At 35.2% G+C, this 21,734-nt stretch overlaps 2 protein-coding genes across 3 annotated transcripts in view; one reads left to right on the top strand and one right to left on the bottom strand.

Annotated features, from left to right (window-relative positions):
- CENPP (centromere protein P) overlaps nucleotides 1–21,734 on the top strand; it is a 149,703-nt gene that overhangs the window by 13,683 nt on the left and 114,286 nt on the right. For both annotated transcript variants that reach the window (XM_056335740.1, XM_056335739.1), the window contains exon 6: nucleotides 1,669–1,765. In XM_056335740.1, coding sequence (XP_056191715.1) covers nucleotides 1,669–1,765 — 97 coding nt within the window. The remainder of the gene's footprint in view (nucleotides 1–1,668; nucleotides 1,766–21,734) is intronic.
- Nucleotides 4,393–15,958, bottom strand: OGN (osteoglycin). Its single transcript, XM_056335738.1, has 6 exons — nucleotides 15,621–15,958; nucleotides 11,193–11,277; nucleotides 9,078–9,236; nucleotides 8,275–8,477; nucleotides 7,619–7,714; nucleotides 4,393–7,109 (listed from the first exon to the last, which is right to left on the bottom strand). Exons 1-6 carry the CDS (start codon nucleotides 15,786–15,788, stop codon nucleotides 6,939–6,941), a joined length of 882 nt encoding a protein of 293 aa, XP_056191713.1. The 5' UTR covers nucleotides 15,789–15,958; the 3' UTR covers nucleotides 4,393–6,938.

Raw genomic sequence — 21,734 nt, 5'->3', positions numbered from 1 at the left:
CCGTAAATATTTAATTTTGAAATTATATTGAAGCTTAAATGATTTAACTTTTGTGTGTATGAAACAAGTACAGGTAGGAAATAAACATCCTTATGTTCAAAGTGCAAAATCTGTATTTCTTCTATGCGTGTGGTTCTGTTTTTAACTTTACTTGAGCAGCGCAGTTCTGGAGTTATAATCTCTTAGGTTTAGCTGGCACCATGTATTGTTGCCTCTGTTAACTATTGTCAGGGGAAATGGAAAAAACTTATTTTACTAAGCATGGAATCATTGTCCATAAACATTTTCACTGATGCTGTTCAATTACTCTGAAACTGACAAAGCTAAAACTATAGGAACTTCTTTTATTTCTCTTATGTTTTGCTTCTTGTATTAAAAATTCCTCAAAAATGCCAAAAAAGTAAAATGACTACTGCTGACCTTTCTGTTTTCAGAGGCAATATGGATCAAAACCTAGTATTTGCAATAACATTGCATTTGAGTTATTTCCTTGCCAGAATAGCACTGATGTGTTTGTCATGTGATACAGCTGTAAGCTCTACTGAACCCAAACCCATACTGGCTAAGCGCAAATCAGCAAAGGTGCATCTGCACTGTTAGCAGGACATAAAATTCCAAGACAATTTATTAGTGCAAATGTAGGATCATTTGTATGAATGAAGCCATAACATATTCACATGCAGCTGAACAGCTAAATCATGAGGGAGCCCAAAACTGTAGAAATACTGAGGGGTGTTCTGCAAGAATCGGCTCAACTCTCCAGTCTTACTTATTTCTGCTTGTGATGGGCTTGGCACTAAGATCTCTGCACTCCACTTCTCAGGTACAGATTTATTGGCACCGCTCTCCACTGTCCTGGCCCACTCCATAATTAACAGGAATATCACTAGCTTCCTTAATAGCAGATGAATCAAGTTTTAAATGTATAACAAGTTTTGCTTTAGATTTCATCTATGATCTAACGAACAGGCTGCCTTGCTTACTGAAGTTTCAAGGCTAAATTTGAAATGCTGAATGTGATGCAGGCAGAGGCAGATAACAAAATCATGTAAAGATTTTGTTAACTAGGATAAAATACTCTCAGGAATATTCAAAGCTTAGTGACTCAATTTGGTAAATCTTACCAGTTTTGTAGATTAAAGTTTTACTATGCAACATCTTGGAATTTGTTTAGAAAACAAGAGTATTAGACAAATGGTCATAAAGTCAAACTAAGATTTCTACAGGTGACTACTTTGTGAAGTTACCACATTTACATTTAAGGGTAACTTTATTGCTGCTGTCTCGTGATGCAGCTGTAAGCTCTACTGAACCCAAACCCATACTGACTAAGTGCAAATCAGTAAAGGTGCATCTGCACTGTTAGCAGAACATCAGATTCCAAGACAATTTAATTTTCCAAAACAAGGATCATTTGTATAATTAGTTGAAAGTACTGGTTTGTAAATGAATTGGTCAATATTTTTTTTTCTATACATCTATGTTACAATTAATCTATACTACAGGGTTTTTTTCTTCCTATTTGGGGGTGAGGGTGGTGATTTCTGGCTTCAAATTCAAACAACACTGATCACAAATTCTTCAAGGAAAAAGTGCACCTTTTAGGCTATAGAATTGTTACATCTGACTAGTGCTGTTTGGGTTAAAAAATACATTTTTCTGTTGTAGAGCTGAAGAATGTGGCAATCTCTTAACATTTTTCAGAAGCTTTTCATCTTATGCTGAGTGGTATGAACATCGTAGATGCACCTTCCGACATTTCAAGGTAGTGTCTGTCAAGCCTTTATGTATCGATACTGTGTTTAGTTCTTTAAGTAGTTTGTGAAGACAGAGCAATGGAGGTGGAATTAGCGCTCTTTAGCAGAGTATGGGAATCATAATTTTGTATGTTGTGGAGAAGAGAATATTAGTTAAAGATTTTTGTGCTGTGTTCAAGTGGTAATGCCTTTGTCTTGTTTTTTACTATGCTATTTCTGTGTTACTTGTACGTGGGGGCCAATAAGAATATCTGTGCCTTTCTGTGGGGGTATAAGAGTTTTTCATTGGTATTATGTCTAATTCTGGACAAAAAACAGGCAAAAGAAGAAGTTAAAAGAAAATTAAATTTGTAGTCTTTGGCATTTAAATGTTAGTTCTGAAGGACTGGATCTGTCTCCAAAAATGTGGTAACATGCGTTTGGATGACAGCACTTTCAGTTCTGTTTCACTTGATTAGGAAATAAATTGTTCTGCACTTTTAGCTAGAACATAGTATTTGAACTTGGTTTTAAATTACTATTATTTGGTTTGTTTGCTTTGTCTTTGTACTGATTTAAAGATAAAGAGCTAATCCTTGGAGTAAAAATACTGCAGTCTTATGGACAGAACATCTTATACGAAGCTTAATATTAGAGGAGGATGTTTAGCTGCTTAATTGTGTGTGAATTTTAGTTCAGTTTTATTAAGCTCAAGCATTTACTGTCATTAAACTCAGCACTATCGTTACTTTGCAGCTGTAGCATGAAGTGGGTACTGGTTCATTTCCCATTTTTTGAATCTTTTAGGCCTTTCAAATTTCTGTGCTAAATTAATCAATTTCTATTATCAAATTAACCAGATTAAAGAAAAAAATACTAATTTCTCATAATATTAAAAAAAAAAATCCTATCCTCAGCTGAGTAATAAACTGATGTTGTCTAATCCTACTGGTTGTTGTTTAAGGACTTTTCTTTAATTCCTCCATAGAGAAGGCAGAGCACCAAGTGCTTTATAGCTTTGTGATATTGGGTTTTTTGATTGTTTTTTTTCCCAGCTTCACTTGGTGCTTTCTGATCCTTAGATAAGCCTTATGATAGAAGCCACTGTGGTTTCTGGGACAGTGATTCAATGAACTGTTGTAACTATTACCATTTTAAAATTCAGTACAAAAATGAAAAAAATAGACAGGAGATAGGTCTGGAGATTAATTTGAAATTGTCTTAAGCAGTTTTAAAAAGTGTTTGTGCAGACATTGAGTGTGAACAATGAAGGGATACATTCATTGCTAGAAGATGTGTGAAGATAAATTAACCGAAGATATATTACAAGTTAGTCAATATTGCACATATTCTTTCTAAAGGTGGTTTTTTTTTCATGGACAAAGATGCTATTGAGAAAGGCAAACCAATCTGGGAGAGTATTTATCAAGTATGATTGTCTGGGCTTATGATGAGTTTTTAGGCCACCTTATTTCTGCTAGCATTCGTAATGATTTCATTTAGAAATGGAAGGCTTTCTGAGGTAAGAGTATTAACAGAGGTTCAAAGATCAAATCTAACAGTTCAAATAACCAGATTGCTAACGAGAATGTGTATTTGTAACTTAAGATTCCATAGTAATGTGTGTGAAAGTGACTAGAATAATGCTTTTAACATGTGCAGCAAAACAACTGAAGAGTCTTACCCTGTAAGAGTCTGTAATCTTTCTGTATTTTTTTTCCTACCTGCTTGCTGGACTTCAAGTATGTAGGCAGGGAACTGTGCACGGTATTTGAGAGAAGACTACTTGGGGTGGAGTTTTGGATTTATAGCTTTTCTATTTTGTTACTTAAAAGAAAATTACCCAGGCTGTTAAGCGCTTCTAATGGTTTTCTCACACTGTAGTGTGAAAACAGGAAAAGTAGATTATTTTTTCTTTTTTGTTAGTTTTGGTACTTGAGAAGAAGAGAACAATGTGGAAATGATTGAGTACTTCAAATAATAATGAACATCTGAGATGAATGACAATTTTGAGTTTTAAGCATGGTTGGACAGCACTGTATTTCTAAAAAGCTGACTGTCAACATATAGCAGTTTTGTAGAGAGAGTTTTCCCAGTTAGCAAGAGCAGTGGTGGATTGGATAACTCAGATTATGCAAAAAAGCAATTGAAAATATTCATTGAATTGACTGTAAGCAGGCTTTCCTAGAAAGCAGGGGCAGATTTAGGTTGGTGTGAGCAGAGCTATGTTCAGGTGTAAGCATTTTGTGCTCTACATTGTATACTCCCTGATATTGTGGTTTAGTGGTTGTGTTTTTTTACTGAAATGTTAGTATACAACTTGTGGGCTTCACACACTCTCAAGGACTGAGCACACCATTATTGTCCTCTGCTGCTGCTCCTCCTCCTCTGTTCTACTAAAAAAATCTGCAAAGTGGTACTTTAAATAGATTTTGAAGAGGTGAGTGAAGTGTCTCAAGTCTTTTGTATGACATTACTTGTATGGCAGGTCTTGCTGTATTGCCACAATAAATATTATGTCTGCAAAATGAATTTACATCTGCAAATAACTTTCTGATCTGGATGCTCTCTTAGTTTGCGATGAGGCTGAACAGCTGAGCCATGTTTGACATTGCTGGAAAGCAGATTGTTGAATCTGGTTTTGATAAACACAAAAAAAATTTTCAAGTTTTATTGGAAATACAGAACAGAAATGAGTGACAGAAAAAAAACCCAGAATGGTGTACATTCAGCTTGTTATTAGTACTGTTCACACAAACAGAAGGCAAAAAATCCCACATACTGGAGCCCTTAATGTTTTGATGAGTTAACTTGCTATGAATGGGGAAAGTAAATTAAAACCTATCAGATAATTTGTTGCCTTCATGAGGCATTCAGAGGGTACCAGTTGTCTACTTCGGTTTGCTCATCAAAATATTAAGAGCATTAATTAGTGTTACTGTTGATACTTTTTCAAAAATATATACAACATTTTAATGTAAAATTAGTAATGTAGTAGTGGTTAGGTCTTAGAATGTTTACATGTGTGTATATATTACATAAATGTGCATATATTTGTGTATACACATACAATTGCTTTCATAGGAAGAGTTTTGGTGATATTTACTGATCCTATTAATACTAGAAGGAGCTGTATTTAGTCATAACACTTTGTGATGAGAATAAGATCAGAGACCACTGCTTATGTAACATTACTACACATCTAGCTGTGTTTTCTCCATCTTAGGCATTTATCAAAAGAGGAATGGGAGACTTGGTGATTTTTATATTTTCCTGGTATAAATTTGGCTTGAAGTGGGAATGTACTTCTAAATGCTTTGGGCTTTTTTTTTTTTACCATTTGGTAAAAATCTGGAAACATCAAAATTTTATGACTGACATGGGAAAATAAAAACCAAGAATTATTCTCACTGTCAGACTTGGTTCTGTTCTCAGTTGTATGAAAAAAATGGAATTTCTTACTTTTTATAGCAAATAACTTAAAATATCAGGTATTGCTATGTCTGTCTTGGGTAATGGAGTCAGGACAAAAATATTTTTGTCCTGCATTTTATAATTGCATGTTCTTTCCAGAAAGATGAGCCCACAGTTGATGCTTGACAGTTACTTAAAAAGTGACTGAAACTCACTTAGGTCTCAACACACTGTGGCAGAGCATCAGTATGTTCAGAATGAAGTGTGCCCTTAATTCCCCATAGCACAAGCACTAACAAATCAAGGCTTAGCTAAATAAGATAAAACTAATACAAAATATCTTGTAAAATCAGTATTCTAGATGTAGTGATACATTATCATGCATTTGATGCTTAATTATTTCTACAAATTAGGAACCTATACTAGTTTCAAAATTAGTACAAAGTTGACCTGGTAGTAGTAACTAGCACACCTTTGGCATTCATTTATCTGAAGAGTTTACACCTGTGGTAGGTATTTGAGGGGAGAAACTGAAACTGAATGTCAGAAATGTGTAGGTAGGTAACTAAAAACATCATGCCTTGTATTAGTTATGTGTAGTTTTAGGTGAACTGACTGTTGAGGCCTGCACACATTGATTTGTGGTTTTAATATGCTGCGTGGTTTAAGGCAGTTGAGTGAAATGATGCTTGAAGTTAATGCTATTTTTAGGTTAATAATAGAATTAACTTTTTAATTTAAAGATCTGATTTGATTTTTCCCTAATGAGCGGAAGTGTTGTTGTACAAGAGTAGTTCTGTTTCTTTGCACTGATACCGAGCTGAAATCTTAATTATTTATGGGTAAACACATTAATTCAGCTTTGCTGTTAATTGTCATATTTCGTTGTCAAGAAAAAGCACTGGAATGAAGCTTGATCTACATCATCTGTTAATAATGAAGATACTTGGAGTCATACTATGCTGTACTTTCACCATTGTATTAAAAATCAGAAGCTGGTCTTGCAAAAATGACTGTTTTGAGTACAGCTGAGCAAAAATTATATATTTCAATTAAAAATACCTTTGTGTAATAATAAAATGCATCTGTAATATATATATACACACACACTCTTAAATTATTTTGAAAGCTAGAAGGATATTTAACACTTTAGAAAAGTTCCACTTGCTATGTTACTTGGTACACTGAGCCTAAATAGGAATTACTCTCATTTTCCACAGACCAAGTTTTTAAGGAAGCTTTAATGAAGTTTAGCTTTGAGAAGTTCTGTTTCTAAACATAACTTTCTTTTGTGTGCAACTTCATTCAATATAATTTTGAAGGTCAGCTGAAGAAGTTTGTTTTCAGATTAAAAAAGTGAAATTGGAATTAAGATTTGTTTTTCCTCTGTAGCTTGCTCAATGTTTCATGCTAATCTGAAAGTAAAATGTAGTGATTGTTCTGAGTACTGGTAAAAAATACGAACAAGCAGTTACTTGTGTGATTATACCTGTGCATAAAGAATATGTGGTGAAACAGTTGAGAGGATATGTGTGTGCATATATGTATTTTTACACTTTCATTAACAGAAAAGATTCTGAAAGCATGGGTGACATTGTAACTACTAAAGAAAGTGAACATTTTGAAGTAGTTATTTTGGAGGAGAACCACATTTCAACACAGAAAAGATTCTGGGTATACAGGGAAATGGCATTAGTAAGGGAGAGGATATAAATGTGTAAACAGGAAAAAGAATGATCTTTTGTTACCATGTTTAAGTTCTAGCATGTATAATTACATAAGTAGTAGCTAGTAGTATGTTCCTACAGGCAGTGTTCTCAAGCAGGAAAAAGCATTCACATGCTTTGCCAAGAGGATCGGATTGCCTTCCATCCTTATCTCATCCATACTTGTGCGGATGTAACGTGTGTTATTAGATTTGCAGAATGTGTCATCAGTGATTGTAGTAATATTGTTGTACTGCAAAACAAAACAATTTTTTATAAATAACCACACACACACATCTATGCACACCCCCATAAATCTTGAAGAATTTTCAAATTTTAATTGTGTTCCTCTTACCCTCCCATTTTATTGCCATTGGAATATATCTGTGTGTACTTTAGATACGTAAGAATCAAGTCTTTTCAAACCAATCAATGAGCTGATAAAACAATTTGAGGTTGTTGTTGTTTGAAATGTATTGTAGATAAAAGATTATAGATAAAAAAATTATTTTACCATTCTTTATCCTTGGTGTAAAGAAACTGTTGAGAAATTCTTGCATGGTAATTACCTAACAAACAACTTCTGAACTTCTGTATGGTTGTGGCCATACAGATTAGAAGTAAGTTGTTGTATTTGGAGGAGCATTAGACAACTGTAGCACAACTGCAGTGTGAACTGTTTCAAAAGACTGAATTTGGTTTGAAGTATGTAACTAATGAGGCTTCTTGTAATAGCATGTTAAGGGAATACTTCAAAAATACCTGAAGGTGAAGAATACGCAGACTTTCTGGTAAGTTAAGGGGAACAGATTCCAGTGCGTTATGTCCTAAGTAGAGATAGGCCAAATTTGTCAGCCTCTAATAGAAAGAAAAAGAGATTATTAATGCTAATACTACTTGAGGTTAAATAACTTGTGCCTGTTACAAAACATCGGTACTTTTTCTAATCACATGGAAAGCCTGTAAAGTGATCTAAAATGAAACATTCTTTTGCTATGAATTTTGATTTCTATTGTATCAAGAAACCCATAGAACAAGCTTTCTGTGTTTTGGGAATGTCAGTGTCAGCTTATCGGTTATAAAACTTGAGACCACTATAAAGCTATATACTTGGGTTTTAGTGTTTATGTGGTCCTCAGAACTGTATTTGAGCCATCAGTTTTTAAACTGAGTTTTTCTTTATGTGTAAGAGAGAAAGGAAATAGGTAAGATATTTGTATATGAACCACATGAGAGAGTGAGTGTGCAAAGTAGTTACTCGAAAGTGCTTTGAAAACAAGACAAAAACTGGAAAGCTTCTTCATTGTAGTTTGTTTCTTATTTACAAAAATACAGAAAAATTCATTTGGTGGTATACTAGATAGTCTGGTTACTAAATTTATTTACTTTGGTTACCTAAACTATTGTATTTAACTTACCTTGAAAGCATTTGCTTTGATTCCTCTGCTCTTGATTCTGTTTTGGTTTGCATTAAATGTTGTTAGTTTGGGAGGTAGAACAGGAAGTTTTAGAAGTCTATTTTCAGCAAGAGACAATTCTTCCAATAACAGAAGCTTTGAAAAGGCGCCATCTTCTATTTCTTCTATCCTGTTTCCACTGAAATCAATTCGTCTCAAGGTAGCTTTACACAAAAGAAATGAAAATTTGAATATTGAATGTATAATTACATGGCAGGTGAAATGTGTGTGGTTGTATATGTTAGATGTTACGCTGTTGACTGCACCATCCAAATTGAGATCTACAAATGTAAATGGTATTAAAACATGACTAATAATCCACATCTGCATTTCCTCATGGTCTTAAATTAGAAAAATACTCTGGACCCTTCCTTTTTTCTTAAAGACAGCATGATTCCAGATATTCATAGAGTTTGTCATCTTGTAGGGTGAGATAGCTGGGAGAGAGATGTCTGTGGAGCTTTTGAAGGAAAAATAATACTTGGTCATTGAAGACTGGCTGGGATGCAGAGTCAAATTTTATTTTTAGCAATCTGCTCTTTCTCTGATTGTGTGGGAATATTAAGATGCATGCATGGGCCAAAATGGGTTTCCATATTGCCTTCATGTTTCCTGTACTAATGTAAGCTTTAAGTGATACACATACTGAAATCTAGCAAAGTATAAAATATTTCTCATTTTGGTAATCTCTGCATACTACTAAGGGACAACAACTTCAAATGTAATATCAAGTAACCAGAAATTTAAATTTGAACATTACTTACTAATATCAGCAAAATCTGAGACTGCTATCCTTTTTATTTTGTTAAATCGTGCATAAAGATAGGCTGTTTCCTTTGGCAGTGGGGGTACAGCTTCGATGTCTATTTCCTCGCAGTACACTGATCCGCTTAAACACACACAGAGCAGACAAGTAGGTAAATCTGAAAGCAAATTATTTTGAGTAGACAGTTAAAAGTTATTCAACTAACTTAAGCTTTGAATATTCAAAATAGAATTTTCTCTAGTATCTTTTAAGATTTCCCATCAGATTTTCTTAAAAAATTCTATTCACTTCAAGTTCTGAAAAAATGTAATATTCTGAAGTTTTTTGAGTTTTGTATTCATTTTATCATGCCTAATTTCCCTATGTATTGCTCTGTTCTTATCTGAGCAGGTCTTGAAAATGATCTGAATACAATTTCATTGTTTAGTTGGCTTAGAGTATTGTGACTATGACAACTACAACTCTGACCATGTTAAATGTCATCTTATGAGCCATTCTTTTGAAATGCAAAATCCATGCAGGAGAAACATCTGGCAGTGCACATGTTTGATACTGTAATTGCATTGGAGCATTTCTGGCAGGGTTGCATATCATCTGTGTTACTCCTAGCTGCTATTTTGTCTAATCTAATAAAGAAAATTTTTTATAAAAACTCCATCAATTACGATTATATAATTACTTTAGGCAATCTGTTCCAGTTTTTTACTGAGGGTTTTTTTCTCTCTCATTTTAAATAGCGAAAGAAACTCTGTATCTTCTTTTAATGTAGTTTAAGCCCCTCATGGCTTGTCCTGTTACTCATAGACATTAGTAAAGTATTAGTCATTTCTGCTTTGCTTTAATCTTGTGTGACAGAAACACTGAAATACATATAATGAACGTGGCTTTGAATCAAGTTTAGTCACTGCTGCTATCTGATCTGCTGTGTTTTCTGTGTTGTGAGATTTTTGGGTGGCTTCCAGACTGGTCTGTCTGTAGTGTGGAGGGTGTTGTCATACTGTTAGGTGGGTTGTTACCACTACGAAGCAAAATAGGATCTTCTGCATCCAGTGAAGAGTTACAGAAGCAGCCAGTCAATACCGGGAAGCTGACCCAGTATGTGTAGTAGAGTAATTATTTTTTTTTTCTTACAGAAGTACTGCAGAGATGGGAATTGAGTGTTTGAGCTTTAGCTTTGTGAGTATAACCATTTGTTAGACTTCAGAGTTCTGCCACATTTGCCTTTTTTGATTTAGTGTCTTGTTTGTCATATGCTAGAGGGTAGGAAATGGAAAATTACTGTGAAAACTATGTTGTCACTATTTAAAAGGCAACATTTTTTATGCTTGTCTGCGACTAAAAGCTCTGGTGTTCTTACGGATTTGTTCCGCTTTTGATGAGGGCTTGTTGACAGATCCGATTTGGCAAAAACTAACCTTGATTCAAACTTTGGTAGAGATTGACACTCCAGTGGTCCTGCTGAATCATCAGTTATCTCTGGAACTTTGTCACAGACACACTCAGAATGTGTGTGTCTTTCTTTCAGTGCCCTGTTTGGCAGACAAAAACTTTGTTCCCATCATGTTTAGAAATCATTGTGGCTTGTTAGGAGAAGCCTGTATGACGTACCTCAGATCCTGTAGGAAACCTGGGCTAGTGAGAGTGAGGAATGTTCCTGATGTATTTTAACTATTGACCTGCATGATCATCGGATGTAAACTGTGAGAATAGCCAGTTATTCGAAGAAATCAATTTAGATAATTTAAGCACACCATATTTCATCATGACTTGGTTAAAATGTAGACCTTCTTGGGGTGTGTGTTTTATTTTTCTTGGTTGTCTTGTCTGACATTTTTAACTTGGGTACATCTCTACAGCAGATATGACTGGGTAAGTCTGTAGTGATTCTGATAAGCTGTGCTCTGTGTATTTGGATTCTGCCTGATGTTGCTTTAAATTTTTTCAGCCTGCTCCATCAGAAGTTAGAAGACTTTCCACAGGAGATATGAAAGATATTAAGAAGTGAAAAGATTAATTCTATATCCCTTGTCATCCTTTGTATCTTAAATTTTCATATTAAAATAAGTTCTTTTGGAGAGTTTAAATGTTACAGTGTTCATATCAATTAACTTACTTGTATCCTTTGTTGGTGGTACATTGCGTTCGCTGTCATCCCCTTGCAGGCTTAGGGCAGTGTCAAGAGAAACATTTGTTCCATCCTTTGTGTGAGAGCAAATTTTATTTTAAAAAACAAACAGCAAACAAAAAACCACAGGGTATTGCAAGGATCTGAAATAGCATGTCTCTTAAAAATGATTTCTATGACATTTAATTTTTAAAATACTTTTAGATGTAGGATGAGTAATTTGACATATTATCCCTTTTGTACATAAGCTATTACCTTAAAGGCAAAAAGGGAAGGTGGTGCTGCTAGTGTTCTTTAGAAAAGTAAAGTTCTTTATGAGAGAGCAGCAGACATAAAAATAGAAAATATAGACTATGTGGTGGGGAAGGAGTATGGGAGTGATGGGTGTCCACAAAAACCTGGAGTTCTGAAAACAGAAGATTTTGCGCATCATGCAAAATTTGATAGGGTTCTTGTGGATATAGGTTGTATTTTTTTGTTTTACTGAAATAAGCTCTGTAAAATAACATTTCCTTGCATTTAAAGTTGAGATAGGCATTACATCTTTTCAGTTGCAGGACAACTTAGTTTGTAAACATATTCCTTTCAGGTATTGGATGAAATTTAGCAATTCATTTCCATTATTTAAGTATATTAAGTATTTAAGTCTGGTTTAGGAGGTGGGCTGCTAACAGGAAGGACCTTTTGTGATGTAGAAAGTTGTAGTCAGGTTTTCATTGAATACTGTTGGAATTTCAGATAATTACACACTATTTCTAGCATTATACATCCAGTGAGTTATACTGTGATCTGTATGCCTTCAAATTAAGGAGGGGGGTTAGGTTGACTGTGGCAGTTGTTCTTGGCTAGCATAATTAATTGTCTTTTTTTGATGGGGAATATCTGTAGATAGAGTGAGACCTTATGTTTTTTGGTCTGTGTGGCTATTGAAAACACATGGAGAAAAGTACAGTGTCGGGTGTGGAAAATACTTTTTCTTTAAATGTGCCTAAGGATCAGGCCTTGGCAGGAGTTCAGTCCTCTATTGAAGAGAGCTTCTTATACACTCTGAGTGCTCACAAGAGAAATGGTGGTTTTTTAAATTATTTTTTTTTAATTCCCCTTCAGATATGTATCACACAGATAGGTCATCTACAAGAGCAGTGTGAATATAACACTATTGATACTGACTTTGTTTTATTTAATATTTAGTTGCTTATACTTTTCTGTGGGAATTTTTGTATTCTGCAAAATAAACCCCTCAAATTTTACCAAGCTGAGAAACAAATATCTTGGCCAGCCTCTGTCATTTTGACCCCTTTTTAGCCTGTGGATCATCCATTCCTTGGCTTTTCCCTGTATCTGTCTGTCTAGACTATGGCTCTTTTTTCTGTCTCATTTGGGATAGGTTGGTTTGCTTTAGTAAGACTTTCACACCCAAGTTAGAACGCTGGCAATGGTTTAGCAGTTGTAGCATGAAACTTCTGTGTAGGGTAAGGACTTTTTGCAGTGTTGGGTGGAGGGAAGCTGTGGGGGTGGTGAGCTAGACTAAAACAAGCAGCAAATCTTACAGAAGGTTTCTGCAAAAAATATTTAGCTTGCATAGATAATACTGATTAGGCATGTGAAGACATGGTTCTTGACTAAGGTATCCATGCCAGTAGACTTCTGTGTACATAGACTTAGAACAACTGCACTTTTGTTGTTGTAGCTTGTTTGGCTCATAAGGGAGATGCTTAATTTGCTTGTATGAAAACATGTTCGCTGACATAGAAACCTACACCTGGTACAGATATGCTAGTACAGTAGTCCACTTGGGTGTGATCTATGGAAGGGTATGCATGTGAGTTCCTTGCAGAATACAATGTACAACTAGTTTCTGGAAGCAGGAAATGTCAGCAAAACATAAACCTGATTATTTGCAGAATACTCATGAATCCACAAAATTAAACACAGACACCCCCCACACACCCCTGCAAAAAAAAAGTATGAATGACCAGTGTATAGGAAGTATTTCCTGGTCAGCTATAAAAATTCCTAGCCATGGAATATCAGTGCAGAAGATTGATTGGATTATAACCACAGAAAGTTCATTACTTGCACATGTAGATAATACACTGAAGGAATATTAGCCTACTTACTTAAATTCCACCTGCCTGTTGCACTTTGCTCCACAGACATGAATTACCCATACAAAACCACATTAACATTACACATCTGAATACTTTAACAGTCTTAAAACTTCTGCAAAACAATTGGCTTATCTTTATAACACACAAAGGTCTATAAAGTTGATAGTTCATATACAATGGAATTAATTAATCCAGGTGTGAGAGGGTGTCTAATTGGATGGTTCTACTCTGTTGAGAAAATTAAGATTTCATGGTTTTAATCTTCTAATATTTTATTCAAGACAGGTGGCTGTGGTTTCAAATTTAGAATCATTATAATAAATTTTGCTTGGCTGACCTTTTCCTTAGTGGTAGACTAAAATTCACTTCATTTTTTTTTTTTATCGCTAACAAAACCAGATTTCTTCTGATGTTTTATTTAAAAATCTTTTTTTCTGACTGTTCAGGCATACAGCGAGGAGTTAAATCTATCATGCAATGTTGATTTCTGACTGGGCATGTTTGAGGAAATTGTTGACGTGTAATTACAGTTAACACTTAAAATATTATGGGAGCTAGAATTTGTGCAATAAATGAATGGATTTGTTTGTGTGTCCCATGATTTAACTGGGAACGCTGGATATATTTGTTGCACATAAGGAACTGATTTATACTTTTGCAATGAAAACATGTAATTGGAGAACTGACCTGATGGAAATAATGACCAACTGCATTCCTGGAATTATCTTAAGCAGAACTGTTGGCCTTCAGAAGACCTCTAGTTTATACCACTGACAGTAGGGACTTTGATTAGTCTCTGGCACATCTATTGGCACCATTTCCTTGTAGGTATGCTCCTTATTGTTCTCTTTACTGAAACAGTAACGTATTCTTATTAGAACAATTTTAGTAATGAGTGTCATCTGATGCTATGCCTAACTAGTTAAAGTTAACATTTTTAGTATTTTTTTTTAAACTTAGTTGTGAATGGATAGCCACCATTAGTTAAGAGTCCTTTAAATGATTTATTTTTCATAGGTTTATGAAAACATGTTACTTCATCAGTGGCAGATGTCAGATTTTAAAATACCTTAGTCTTTTTTTATCTATTTGTATTACTATATATTAATATAAATATGTAGCTGCTGTTCTTAGTCTTACAGTGAAAAGCTATAATTTAATTGGAATTAGAAAAATATTAAGGTGTACAGAAGTGATTTTTCTATATGCTGCTGCAATATTTTTATAGTAAGTATTATTATACTTATTATATAATAAGTATTTTTACTTATACAAATTGTCTTTTGCTGTTGTCTTTTTTTCTTGTTTAGCAGACTACGTTATTGTAACGTGCACAGTGAATATTAATGAAAACTTCCTTTAATTTATTAATACTTGGTTGTTACCACTTTGGTTAATTTGGTATTTTCCTTGGCAACTAGACTTGGGGCAATCTTTGTTAGTTTTTCTTCCTAATCAATGTTGTATCTTGTTCTCTTGACATGTATCTCTCAGGTCCTGTGAGAGGCAGTCTGAACAGAGGTATGAGGTTTTTAACTGTCTCGGTCTGCTGAGGCTGCTGCACTTCATTTAACTCTCTGCTGGTTTTGTGTGTTCTGCTGAAGGGATCAGGCATTTATGTGGAGCAGGCAGCAGCGGAGTTCAGCATTGACCGTTTGGGGGTGCTGTGAGTGCCATGAGGTATAAACTTTATTGCTGCTTTTAAGGCTTTCAAAGTGTTAATAATGTAGGTGACCACTGCAGGACTGGATGTTCCATAGTAGTTCATGACTGCTAAACTTGAGTTGCAAAACCCCCAAACACCCACCCCTGAAAAACCAAGGCAAAAAACTTGATAGTTTGGTAAGTCAAAAGAGAAACTGTGGTTTAGGCTGGCAGATTATATCCAATAAAAAGTACCGTTTCATGTATTACTTTGATACACGAAAAGAATTCCTAAATAAAATCACCATCCTTGTTTTTAATCAAACATACTGTGTTAATACAATGTTACTCAAACTGTTGAGCTAGTATACTAGTATATCCCATTCTTGAAACGCTTACAGCAGTAGGCACTAACTACAGCAGAGTTAAAAATGATGCTTTAGTCTTGTTTGTGAAAGCCTGTCTTTTGTGGGTTTCTCAAACTGTAGCAAGGGTAGTATTTTTGTGGTTTTAATTTGAGTGGCTTTTCCTATGTCTGAAACCACTGTATGTTTTTCTATTATTATAAGACTTCCATAAAATTTGCGTACATGCATGTAACACCTTATTCATATAATGCTTAGCAATTAAAAATATTAAACTGATAATATAAATAAAATACCTTTCTTATATCCTTGGATTGCATTTCATAATCTTGTTGGATCAGGCTTCCCATGGTAACATCTGTATCATACTCATAAAAGTGGAGTGATTCTTGCTGTATAGGTGGTGCTGAATTTACCAAAGGTGCAAACACAAACAAAAAAAAAGTAGTCTGCAAAGCCTTCATTCTTGCACGGAACAATGTATCTGGCTTTCACTGAGCTGGTGAAGATCTGCTCGTGCGTTGACTATGGAGAATGCTTTCTTTGTGACGGAATGAAAATGCAATCTGTCAAAACAATATTTAAAGCCTAGAGGACTAGTTGGCAGGGGTTTCTAACGCATAAGGAACATGGAACAACTTTTAACTCTTGATATCCTTTAATTAGACTCTACCATTATAAAAACTGTTCTTAACTTGAAAAGAAACTGGGAAATAATAAACAACATTTTCCAACTAATAAGGAAAAGATTATCTTAATTGCATTGCTTGTTTCCCAGTGTGTTGTTTTTCTTAATAGGAGGATTTTGTAAAGCATTTTATGAAATATTTTTCATGTGTGTAGCTGAACTAATTAAAATGAGAGAGGTTCAGATACATTTTTCTTGGCTGTCAAAATAATGATTGTCAAGCCTAAATGCTCTACAATAATAATAATCTTCCATTATCTTTACATTTGCAAATAAACAAGAGAAGATAACACCCCCTGAATATTTTACAGGTTGTACACTTTTCAGGCAGGGAGAGGAGGCTGTAAATATAATCTCTAAAAGATTTTAAATACATATGCAATACTACTTAAAATAAGTCTTTATGCAGCATTTTTCCCCCTGTTTACTGTAATCAAGTGTTTTATTTGAGCTTTAGGTTAATATACTTTTAGGAAAAAAGTCCACCTACCGTTTTAGCAGATTCAAAGTTCTTCTGTGGCTGTCATAAAACCAGATATCCTGGTCTACAGGTTAACCTGAAGTGGGTTGATAAAAGAGTAAAGTTATGAAATTGTTGAAGTGAATACTCTCTCTAAGTTTGACAGTCTTAAATGTGCTTTCCATGGGGTAAAAATTCTTTGCCAGCATTCTTTCCCGAGGGTAAGAGGTAATATCCTGGAGCAGGGGGGTTGTACTTTGCATAATGTTTGTAAATGTTAAGTGTGTCTAGCTCATCCTACTTTTGATATTACTTGTTAAAATGGTAGCTGCCTGCTTTGCGGTGATTTATTCTTTATAATTGCTCAGGCTTTTCCTGTAAATTGAATATTAATTGTGCAAGCTAGAGATCTGTTACAAGGCATGTGTTATCCATTTTGTTTAATGGTTTAGCTAAGAGACAAAGCAGCTGCTTTCTGAGGCAGAGGTAGAGCCAAAATGTGCATATACTGTATTAGTCACATTTTATGAATAATAAAACGTTTCATTACAAGTTGTATACGTTAAGTTTCACTTAAGTATGAAATGGAAACTTTTCAGTCTGTAGAGTTCTGGAAACAAAAAATACTTTAGTATTGTGTGCGGTGCTGAGATTTTTGAGACAATTCATGTCTAAATGCTTCATTGAATGACTTGTTAGAGAATTTATTGAAAAATTTGTTTCACAATAAATACTTGTTATGAGTAAAGTTCTGTGTCAGTTCTATAGATAACTTAATTCTACACCTGGACAGTGTTTACTTTCATCTGAACTACAAGCAGCAGTTTTGTGGATTTCTAATGCATTTCTTCCTCCCCCATCCTTTTCCTTATTATGTATTTTTGGCAGTCACTACAAATGGGAGCCAGATGACCAACTTGAAAGTTTACAAAGTAGCTTTTTTGAGTCTTTAAAAAGAATGTAGCAATTAAATCTATTGGGAATATATTCAGATTCACATTTCCCTTTCATTTTCATTCTTTTTTTTTTTTTTTTCTAGGTAGCACTGTCTGCTAGAGTAATGTTGGGGATAAACAGTGGGACCTATTTGGTTAAGTTTTCTTGTAAGTGCTGCTTTGTGTAGAAACCAGATGTCTGTAGTAAATCTGCAAATTGGAGAGTGGCTACAAGTACCCTTTGCTCTCTAAACTTTTTTCCAGTTAATAACCAGTTACCACTTTCTGAACTCATTAGGATTTTATAAAAATGCTTTTAGTTTAGCTCATATGCAAATTAAATGGTGTCATAATTTGGACTTGGAGCTTGCTCTAAGATAATGATTTTGCTGAATGTAACTGAAATGTAAAGGGAATAGGCTCAGTAAACAGTGGAAACTGGACTTAGTCACATTGGTTGCTATTCTGCTGGAACAATAGGAACAACAAAAGTTTGGAAGTAGCTAGGTTGTTAATGGTGTTTTCTGTTGCAGTATGCAGGAACTGTCAGCCAGAAGTCCTGTGTGTGATAGGGTGCATTTGCTGAGGAAGGGACAAAAGAAGTTGTGGTGTCAATACCACCCCTCATAGTTTCATGCATGTTTTGGAAGTAATGACAGTGGATCTGCTTTGTACTTGCCTCTTTGCAGCTGCCACCCTCCTGCTAAACATCCAGGTTAAGATTTCATCTGGCTCTGAGGCATCCAAGTTTTTCCAATGCTTGAATGTAATCAAAGGATAGATGTTCTAAGGGAAAAGTATGAAGTATCAAAGCTGAAAGCATGGTATAAAATACTTAGTGTTTGTTATTTTAGGAGAATTTATTTTGTTAGTACAGAAATCCTAGATTTCACAGTTATGTATGTGGAAGTATCTTGGGAATAGCTTAGTTTTTTCCTTATAAATGAGGAAATTTCCCCTTTTTAAAAATAAGGGAAAATCACTAGATAAAGCCATGAAAATTTAGGAAGTCTTAATGCAAAAAAGATGTTACTTGCTTTGATCTGCAAGAGTAGAAGAGGCTCTGTAAAGTTAGATGACTTTAATAACAGCTTCTGCAGAAAACATTGTCAAAAGTCTGTGTTCATCGGGGTCACAAGATTTCAGCGGTATGCTTACCACAAAAACATCATATAATGTGTGTACTCGCTGTTGTTATCCAAGCAGTTATAAGAAACTCATGAGCACTTACTTACTTAACATATCTTCAAATGTATTTGTAATTACTTCGGCATGATGTCATCAAGATTTACCTTACAGTGTAGTTTTACTGTCACTTGAAACTGTTAGTGCCAAATGAAGTAGTACTCCTGTCCTGTATTTCATCTGCTTGTCATCCCTTGTGCCAGGAAGAAGAAAAGTATCACCAAATAATTTCAGATAAAAATTGTTCTTATCTGAACATGGATCAGATGCTCATATCAGCACAAGGAAGGGGATGGTACGAGAGGCTGCAAACAAGGAAGGGATAGTATTGCTTCTTTCAGCCACAGTGCTGCTTTATTCTTGTTCAAAAAGACTTGAAATAATACCTATCCAAATCATCTGAGAGGTAAAGTGTGGTTCGCATGCATCGGCGGTAGGGATGCTAACAGGAAATACTCACCCTGGCAAGCAGGGAGTGCTTTCTAGGCATTGTTAGTGTTTAGAAGTTTGATACATAAGTATCTGTTGCTTGGACTCTAGTTACAAGGAGCTGCTTACTTGGAAGGTCTTTTCTTTTCTGAAGACCTAGACAAGCTCTGTTATTAACTAATTGAGCTCCAGTTTTTGAAGAGGGCCTTGATAATGTGGTTTGTGGTTTCTGCTTTGTCAGATGTGCCTTTTTTTTTACCCATGGTACTCATTTTCACTGATATTCCCCCACCAAATGCTTTCACCTGAAATGTTAGGCATTTAAAATGGTTAATTTATTAATGTGCTGAAAGGGAAATCCGGCTTAATTTTGAATGGTAGCAATTTCCCTCAGTTTTGTAAAGTTATGAAATGTAGCTGAAAGTGTGAATGAAGTATAAGAATTTTACTTCTAGTAGAAGGAATCCAAATCAGTCTAACAAGGCACACTTACTCTTTGGATTCTTTCAGAAAAACTTAACTTTGGGGGAAAAGGATTGCATACAGAGTAGCTGTAAAATTTCTTCCCCAATGTTGCCTTCTATCAGGTTAGGCGGTGAAGAATAAAAGGCTTTTAGGAGAGAAGTTGGATGGGTATGGATGGCAGAGATAGGGGAAGTGTGGGAGAGCAAGATCAAAATTAAGGTAACTATCCAAACCATATGTGTTGCTGACTAAATCTCTAGCATCTGGGAAGGAATTTAGTATTTAATACTGTTTATATGTCAAGAGCAGATTAAGCAAAAAGTCAAGCTGGAAATATCCTAGGGGAACTGAGGAAAGATTGTGTTTTGCAGGCAGACGAGTAGGTTCTGTGAGTTATTTGAACTGGCTGATGTCCAGCTCCATCTATTTATCTTGTACTTGATATGGCCTCATATTTGCTGCCCTGCTCAGAGTTTAGTATGTCTAGTTTGTTTCTGTTCTCACCTTTTTACTAATGCTTCAAAATGCAGATCAAAAAAGAAACCAAAATTATCCTTAAGAACTAATTATGCTAAAGAACTATAATAAGAACAGTTGTACACTGCAAAAGCTGCCATGAGCAGTTCTTATCCATTGTTTGTTGTCAGAGAAAATGACACCAATTTAAATGGCAGGGCAATTCTCTTTATTTTCTGTGGGTTTCAGTGAAACCAGTTCTTATAGTTGCTAGCATGTTAATTACCTTCTTACTGTGTCAGTGTTTAAGACTTTTTACTTAATGCTTAGTATCTTAGTACAAAAATGAGAGTGGTTGTCTGTACTTTTAGCATTGCTTTTGAAATGCTTTAATGTGTTTTTACAATGGAACTTGGGGCTGGTTGCTGATAATTCTTAGTGTAAGGCACTTAGGTCTTGTTCCTGGTAAAAATCCATAAGGCACTGATTGACCTAAAAAGGGCCAGATTTACCAGAGGTGGGTAGCCTTTCCTTCCTGTAAGGTTGGTTGGAAATTACTTCTCCAGGGTGCCTGTAGGAATTATGGGGAAACAGGGACTGACACTGCCTATATAAAGCCTCAGAACACAAGGAAGAAAAAAACTAGAGGGGGGGTGGGGGGGAAGGCCTTGTCTCTGGGTTTTGTGGGTTAACAGGGCTGTGAGGCAGCACTGGGGAGACCCCTTAAGGTTGCTATCAAGATGCTCCTTCTGAAATAAGATGAGATTTAAAAAAAATGTTAAGTCATGGAATGGTTTGGGTTGGAAGGAACCTTAACAATTATCTAGTTCCAAGCCCCCTGCCACGGGCAGGGCCACCTTCCGTTAGACCAGGTTGCTCCAAGCCCCATCCAGCCTGGCCTTGAGCACTGCCAGGGATGGAGCATCCACATACTCAGGTTTGTTCTAGATTTAGGCAAAGAAAGTGTATTTCTGCAGCTGTTTAAAGACCTTGGCTTTCATCTTGTGTTAGAGTCTCTAAAGGACAATATTGGCAAGTTCTGTAGTTTCTGGGGTTTATTGTTTTTAAGCGTTCTTGGAAAAAAGAGGTATATATTATTGCTTAGCTTGCTTATGCCTGATGAACGCTGGGAATCACTGATACAGAATGTTTAAAAGTTAGTGTCTTCTCTTGGATAGAAGTATGTCTGTGACAGAATGAGGTGGGGGCAAATTAGGAAAGCTTTTAGAGACTTCTGGGCATCTATAGAGCTAGACACAATGCTAAATTTTCTTCTGTATGTGATTTTTTTTTTTTTTTGTTCCATGTGGAAGGTAACACGTTCAAAATTTCTTAGCATATTTTTTGTATGAAGTGTGATTAAATACTTTGCAATGTTGACAAGCTGCTTTGATTAAAATAATTATAATAGAAAAAAGTTTTATAGATTAAAAAGTAGTTATTGAACCAGCCTGACAACAGGTACCAAATCCGCAAGCAGTGAAACAGATTTTCCATTAAAGAGAACGAAGGCATGAAGTGATGTTAAAACTTAACTCAATGTTTGTCTTTTTATTTTCTTATTTTTTTAACCAGAGTATCCAAAAGGGAGAAGGCAGTCTTCTGGTTTGTTCTTGAGCAATGCACAGAAATTGGACTGAAGTTGATAATACGGAAGAGTTGTTGTGTAGTGTTAAGCAAAGCATATTTCATTTCAGCATCCTTGAGGGATAGAGGAAGGTTTGGGGGTAGTAATAAAATAAATGGTCAGTGTGTCTTACAGAGAAAACTTAGAACATTCCTAAAGTTTCAG

The sequence above is a fragment of the Falco biarmicus genome, chromosome 4 (genome assembly GCF_023638135.1).
Source record: "Falco biarmicus isolate bFalBia1 chromosome 4, bFalBia1.pri, whole genome shotgun sequence".
In the NCBI taxonomy this organism is placed as follows: Eukaryota; Metazoa; Chordata; class Aves; order Falconiformes; family Falconidae; genus Falco; species Falco biarmicus.
The sequence above is the reverse complement of the archived record's forward strand: the minus strand, read 5'-3'. Positions and strand labels throughout refer to the sequence as shown.